Source organism: Crocodylus porosus, unplaced genomic scaffold (genome assembly GCF_001723895.1).
Source record: "Crocodylus porosus isolate Cpor-Errol unplaced genomic scaffold, CroPor_comp1, whole genome shotgun sequence".
In the NCBI taxonomy this organism is placed as follows: domain Eukaryota; kingdom Metazoa; phylum Chordata; order Crocodylia; family Crocodylidae; genus Crocodylus; species Crocodylus porosus.
In genome coordinates, this window is record NW_017728907.1 from 59,040,294 (window position 1) to 59,048,108 (window position 7,815).

General features: G+C 44.6%; 1 protein-coding gene across 1 annotated transcript in view; it reads right to left on the bottom strand.

Annotated features, from left to right (window-relative positions):
• The window catches only part of TM2D1 (TM2 domain containing 1), a 33,083-nt gene extending 27,323 nt beyond the window's left edge, over positions 1 to 5,760 (bottom strand). The window contains exon 1 of the mRNA XM_019530642.1: positions 5,609 to 5,760. Coding sequence (XP_019386187.1) covers positions 5,609 to 5,760 — 152 coding nt within the window. The remainder of the gene's footprint in view (positions 1 to 5,608) is intronic.
• Positions 5,761 to 7,815: the final 2,055 nt, after the last annotated feature.

Sequence of the window (7,815 nt, forward strand, 5' to 3'; positions counted from 1 at the left end):
AATGCCACATAAATATTAAACATCAATACAAACTTAATTTGAGAAAAGGTTATTTCTTAAAAGTTTTTCTCGTTTTAAGTTATATATAATTCTGGTAGACAATGCTTAAGTTCTCTAAAATAACTCAGCAAGGCACTCAAAGAACCACTGAATGATGGGTATGTTTCCTAATACATCATCAAATGGGAGAATACTGTGGTAACAAATTTGAAATGGAATTAGAGAAGGTTACTATATGTCCAGGTTTTCCCTGGACATGCCCTCCTTTTGGACCCTCCGATGTCAGTCCGGGTGGCCTTTTAAAATATGATTAAGTGTCCAGGATTTTGCTCTGCTTAGCATCAATGTTTTTCCTGGCTTGCCCCAACCAGGAGCTGCTTGGGGAGAAGTGGGGGGGAGGGTGATGGGAGGCAGTAGCAGCCTTAGGGGAGGGCAAACCGGGCAGCCGCTCGGGGCTCCACACTTTATAAAGTAAAAATTAATTGCAATGAATATTTGTATTAGTAATATTGTATTAAGATACTTTCATTGCAGTTTCATAGGTAGGGCAAAGTGAAATTGAAATTGAAAACGTCCAACTTGCATATAGGTCATCAAAATTAAGCCGCTAAGTAGCCCCAAATGACTCTCTTGCCTAGGGCCCCAACAACCCTAAGGCCACCACTGCTGGAGGCTGAGGGTAGGCAACTGGAGGCAGGAGGTGCCACATGTGTGTGCACACATACCATCTGGCCAGCATGCAGTCAGGCAGGGTGGTGGGAGCAGCCCCAGCAGCTGAATGCAGGTAAGTCTATGGGCAGCAGGGGTTGGAGGGCCAGGGCATGGGGACTGCCAGGGGGGATGGGTGTGTGAGGGGGGCAGGTGCCTGTTGGCGCTGGGGGAAGGTGTCTGGGCACCAAAGCTGCAGCAGGGCAAGGGGGATGGGGGGGAGATGTCTGCCCCTCCAGAGGGGGAAGGGGTCAGGGGCCCTTTGGTGGCAGCAACCCAGTGCCCTTGCTTCGGTGGGGCAGCTGGGACAGGAGGAGGCTGCAGCACTGAGGAGGAGGAGCCCGGCAGGTTGGCAGTGAGGGGCACTGGGGGGCAGAATAGACTGCTGGTCAGGAGTGGAGGGCACTGGCAGGGATGGGAGGCTGTCGGTTGGGAATGAGTGGCATTGGCAGGGCTGCGGAGGGGCATATTACTGACCCCCCCAACAAGTGTCCTCTTTTTTGGACACGTGTCCTCTTTTTTGGAACTTAAAATATGGTAACCTTAACTTAGAACCCGTACAAAAGGCCAGTAAAAATTCTGACTATGCATGCATTCATGAGGACTACCTATACACAGACTAACTTATTACATGTTTTTATTACATGTATGAATACGTAAGTATATTAAGCTTAGTTTTTACTTTTTAAAAGGGTAAATAAGTCTGCTAATAGTTTCTCAAGGGAATGATAGCAGAACTTTACTGGTAACCAGTACTGAAATGTACAACAGTTTGCAATGATGCAACTGGAAGCTGTTTATTTTCTTGTAAAGAGACATTGGATTGTAAAGATGGAGCAAGTCTTTTTGAGGTGCCACAGCTTCTCCCTTACCAAGTGAGAGCCAGTTCACAGGGACTGTAAGGCCACATCTGGAGTACTGGGTTCAGTTTTGGGGCCCCCACTACAGAAAGGATGTGAACAAATTGGAGAGTCCAGCGGAGCAGAACAAAATCGGTGAGGGGGCTGGGGAACATGACTTAAGAGGAGAGGCTGAGGGAACTGGGCGTATTTTGTTTGGAGAAGAGAAGACTGAGAGGGGATTTAATACTAGCTTTTACCTACATGGAGGGAGGTTTCAAAGAGGATGGAGCTAAGCCAGTAATGCCAACTGTCACAAAACCATTGCGAGACTCAGGATTTCTAAGCAAAAATAACTCCAACTCTCGATCTTCCAATCAAACCCTCAGATCTCCAGATTTTCCCAGCTAGTAAATCTGTGGAGGGGAATGGGCCAGGAGGTGGAGAAGGGGGAAGATTGAGGCTCCTACTGTAAGGGAGGGAGTGGGGCAGGAGCAGGGGCTGTGGTGAATGTGGCCCCAGTGCTGGGGCAGGTTGTCCAGAGGTGCAGGGGGTACAGCTCCTCACAGCAGCATGCACCTCTAGGGAAGGCATGCAGGCATGTGCTCCTGGCAGGGCAGAGGTGGGCTGCCTGCCAAGGACCTGGGGCTCTGTGCCCTGCTGCTTTTCCCTGGGGAGCTCAGCCATGTGATGCCTGTGTGCTTCCTGCTGCTGGATAGGCAGGGGACACGCTGCACGGCCACCACACCCTGCATCCCCTGCCCACCCAGCAGGCAGCAATGGCATCACAAAGTTGAGCCCCCGGGGCAAAAGCAGGAGGACACAGAGCCCTGACCCCGCAGCAGGTAGCCTGCCTCTGCCCCATGGGGGGCATGTGTCCCCCATGCCTCCCCGGGGTGTGTGTACTGCTGCGGGGAGCTCTCTCCCCCCCCACTGCACCTCTCGACAACCCGCCCCAGACCTGGGGCCCCATTCATCCCAGCCACTGCTCCTGCCCCACTCCCTCCCTCAGCCTCCCCACCCCCTGGCCCCTTCCTCTCCACTTACCAGCTGGGTGCTGTCTGTGTCTGCTCCTCACTCCCAAGCCACAACCCCCCCAGCCCTGCTGCATCTCACTCCTGACCCACATCCTGCCAGGGTGTATGGGCACCCTCCTCCCCCAGGCTCCAAACCCCACATACATGCCCACAGCCCCCCCACACCTTCACAAATAACACCCCCCACACACACACACTTCAAAAATAGCATCTCATGATTTACATGCCTCTCCTGATTTTTTTAAAAGTTCATCTCATGACTTTTGGCACAGTTGGGCTGGCAATACTGCTAGACTGTTCTCAGTGGTGGCAGATGACAGAACAAGGAGCAACAGTCTCAAGTTGCAGCAAGGGAAGTTTAGGTTAGATTTCAAAAAGAATTTTCTCACTAGGAGGGTAGTAAAACACTGGAACAGGTTACCCAGAGAACTGGTAGAAGCTCTATTTTGGAGGTTTTCAAAACTCAGCTAGACAAAGCTTTGGCTGGGATGATCTAGTTGGGGATGGTCCTGCTTTCACAGATTGTAAGGGGCTGGAAGGGACCTTAAAAGGTCATCGGGTCCAGCCCCCTGTACCAGGCCAGAAAGACAACTGGGGGGTCAGGTGACCCCAGCAAGGTGACTGTCCAGTCTCCTCTTGAAGATCTCCAGGGTAGGTGATTACACCACCTGTGGAGGGAGTTTATCCCACAGTCTGGACACCCTAACTGTGAAGAAGTTAATTCCTAATGTTGAGTCTGAAACAGCCTTCTAGGAGTTTGTGGCCACTGTGGCTTTGAACAGAAGGTTGGACTAGATGACCTCCAGAGGTCCCTTCCAATCCTAATTTTCTATGATTCTATGACAAATGCATGGTTTTGTTCCTCGAACTTAATCTATAGTCATGAAGCAAATAAAAGTTTAACAAGCAGGCTGCTACATACAATATTAGCCAGAAAAATATAATGAGGTGAAAATAAACCTAGGAATTCTTTGTTACAGTGAGGGAGGAAGGAAGGAAACTTCAGCACATTAAGTTTGATATTTTTCTTGTTCTTGGAAGATGTGGCTGAAAAGCTATACTCTCTAGAGAAAGCAGTGACCAAAATTTGCTTAGCTGGCAGTTAACGCTGGCTATGTTAGCTTTGAGTGTGCTGAGCTTAGACAGTTTGAGATGGTAAGTAAAGAAAAAAAAGACATGAAACTGGTTGAATGATACAGAGCTTGCCGAGGTAAGCAAACTACTGACTACTAAAAGTATTAAGTTAGAGTTAACTGGCTTCCTGATTAGCACAGCAGGTGAGGTTCAGCTAGGATTGCTGGAGCTGTGACTTCACGATTCTATTTTATCTAGACAAGACTTGCAATTTCCCAATAAAGGAGAAAACAGACAGGAATTCCCTTAACTTTACTAGTAGGTTTTTAAGTGCTGCAATTGATTTAATCCACGCTTAATGGTCTGCACTGCCCATGATCTGAATGAAGAACTAAGGCTGGGTCTACTTTGTGAGGCTCTTGCCACTTAAACTAAGGGGGCAGCACTGGGGCAGCAAAACCCTAGATTGAACATTGCTCTGCTTGCAGAACAGCCTCTGTGAACACAGGTGTGCTCACAATGAGATTAAAAAAAAGACATCCTACAAGGTACAAACCCATTGTCCCACTTTAATTCTACCTGCAAATTACCAAAATAACCCTCCTTCCCACCTGAAAATGTGTGTGTGTGGGGGTGGGGGGTGACTAATTTGAGTTAACTGCCATTGTATGTATAAATGACTACGCTGTGCCTGTTTTTATGTAAAATCCCAGGAGAAACACACCTGGGGTACACCCAAAGTTTATTTCTAGTCTGAGAGAGCTGCAGATTATGTTGGATACAGGGTATGAGCTTTTCTGCTCCCACCTGACATGCTTCTGCTGAAGGCACTTTCTAATACAGACTAAGTTTCAGCCAATTTAATTTGTTCACATTTAAAAAACACTATTGAGTCCTGTAATAAATGTAACTGTTTTGTAAACATCAGCTCATACAAAAAATAGGAGTGAAAATTGTTCCTCTAAATTCAGGCTAAAAACAGATGACCCTGTACTCCTGAACAAATAATTTTATTTTGGGATCTTGTACATATATACCCTCACTGTCCCACTGTAGGTACCTGTGAAGCATCTGAAATAATACTTTTGTCCCAACATTCCTGGCTAATTCCATTCAATAACTGCCATTCAAGCTGAGTGCTAGGGTGCATGGCTGATAGCCAAGAGGTTGCAAGTTTGAGGCCATGACAGAAGCTAAGGTCAAGGCCTGTCAGATTGCAAGGAATCTGCAAATTCTGCTAAATACGTTCTCACAAAGACTGGAGAAAGGAAGGCCATTCAAGCTGCTGTGTAAATAACTGTTTTGATGCAAAACTCAGGACAAACAGCCCTGAATTAAACTACAACAGGGATCATTCATTTTCCATACCTAGGATGCTCTGTCCACACTTATCTGAGTCTAGCAGCAGAAAGCAGTTACACTGACATCACACTGCATGCACAGTCGCCTCCACTGCAGCAGCTGTGCTGCCACAATGTGGAAAAGCAACCAGCTGCTGAAAGGACTGCTGCAGCTGTGGAAGGCAAGATAGTGTCTACACATGCCTTCTGCCAGCTGCCAGGGGGTTCTGCTGCCACACAAGAGCTCTGAGTGGGGAAGCACTCAATTTTTTGTCAACAGACCTTTGCTGACAGTCTCCTGGCACACAGCAACTACTACCAGAACCAAAGACTCGCACACAACATCGGGACAGAATACAAGACGTGCAGCTCAAAACCAGCTTTGCTCATAAGATTTATATTTTTACCATTAAGCTATACCATCTTGTAAGAACATGCTAGTTAATGTGACATTTGTACACAGTGTTTCTGGTGACCAGTTCTTCTAACTTACAGTATTAAATATAAATTCATTTCCCCATTCCCCAGGCAACACACGCTGTACCATTTTAAAAAACTAAGCATGGAAACAGGGACTAATGTATTGCAAAGCACACAATCATTTACTTACACATTACGGCATTCAATAGGCTTGTAAAATCCAACTTCCTTTCCAGTAAAGATTTTTTCTATGCCACTGTGATCCTTACAAGTAATATTTGGTGCTGGAAGACACTGAACTGAGGACAAAAAAATGCATTTAAGCAACAACAGGCCAAGCATTGTAATGTATATTAGCATGTTACAAATGTATAGCTAAGCACACAATCAAGTCAAGTCCTATACACACTAAAATTAAGATAGAGAATATAAAAAAAAACATAGACGGGTGCGACTAGTCAAGTCTTTTAAATCTGTTATCGATATCAAGTTGTCTTTTTTGTTACGGTAACTATTAAGCCGTCAAACTGAGGCCCCACAATTATTATTCCATTGTATTTTTCTGGTTTTTAGGGTTTTGGTTCTACTGAGGGATACCAAACAACCTGAATAACATGTCTCAAAATACACACAATGGTAACACACTCTTAACTGCTCTAGTGTTGTTTATTTGACTAGTGCGTTCTGACACCAGGCAGAGGCACATGTTTAGGCTCTTGTTCTCCCACTCACTTTCTCTCTCAAAACACCTTTGGAGAGTAAGCCACAATAATACCAACATCAACCCTTTACTAGGCAACATTCTGGTTTTTTTCTCTTTTAATTCTATATTACATCAGCTAGACAGATACAGGCAAGGAACTATTTCCGTCGCTAATTTTTCAACAGAAATATAGGCACCAGCAGGTAGGTGGTAGAGAAAAAAAATACACTACACCACATATTTATCCTTTGTTTTTGTTCGTCTTTTAAGACTGTCCACAAATGGCTAGATTTTTTTTTTTTAAACACAGTCTGGAATGCCTATCAATAGCAGATTTGTTAGATTCATGCAGCTACTGCTCCAAGAGTTAGTTGAGGTAAAGGTAGATTTCGATATAATTATACCCATTTGAGTTCTGCATGACTGTATAGTGCGAGTGCCCTCCAGTAATGTAGGACAGTTTTTCCAAAATGGCTGTGTGCGCTTGTGCACATGTGTTCGAAATAAAGCACAGAATGTAAAGTGGACTTTTAAGGCACACAGGGAATGTAATCAATAGAAATGTAATAAGATCATAAAAGTCGCAAATTATTATTCAAAGCTCTAGTCCTGCAACTTAAGTGAGAATACCGGTACTCATATGCTTGAAATTAAACATGTATTTAAGTGTTTGTAGGTTTGGGCCTAAGATGTATTTTACAGCAGTGATTCTCAACCAGGGTGCAGAGAGATCCTTCAAAGGTCAGCATAGATGTGAAGAGAGAATCCAGCAATTTTCAACCAGGGTGCTGCAGGGTGCCATAAAATATTAATACAGTTCGGTGTGCAAACATGATTCATAAGACAAACCTAGAATTTCCCAATAGGACTTTATAGTGTTAAAAACATTTTGACTTGTGGTCTTTGAGTTCTTTGCTACAGAAGAATGCTTGTTGGATCTTGATTACAGTATAAAGTTTAATTCCTGGTCAGGGGGTTTTGATAATCCCATTCTTCTGGCTATCTGAGCAACTTATTAAAAAGTAGTACAAGACTGAATATTAGGGTTACAAGGACAGCTACTGTAACCACGTATATTCAGTTTTAACTTTGAATACTCATAGAACATTTTTATATTATCTGCCACATTATTGCTGTCACAGGCTGTTAACGTCACTGTCTGAGAACATCACCCAGGTCTAACACAAGTGAGTTGAAAGACGAAGTTAAGGTTTTACCTTTTGGCAGTTAGGTGAGTAGTGAGGTGAGCGTGTTGAAGTTCAACACAGAGATAACCTAACCTTGCCTGCCTTGGACATGCAAGAAGTGACCTGCAGAAAGGAAGAAGTCTTCAAAGGCACTCTTCTCTTCCAGTAAACATGCACTAGACATAACAGGGCAGGTGTCACTTATTTTCATCATCGTTATAAAAGGTAAAAGCTGAACCAAAGAAACATGTCTGGATAGGGATGATCCTGCCTCAGGCAGAGGGTTGAAGTAGATCAACAATTTTCAATCTTTTTTGTACCAGGACCCATTTGTAAACAGCAATGGCCAGTCCTGACCCAGCAGCACCATACCTAGACTCCCAGTGGCCCTGGGAGAACTTTTAGCATCCGGCCCCCTTTTGCAGGAGATAATGATGATGGTGATAATAATAATAATATTGTTATTAATAGATAATAATATTATTATTATCACTATCCTATAATAAT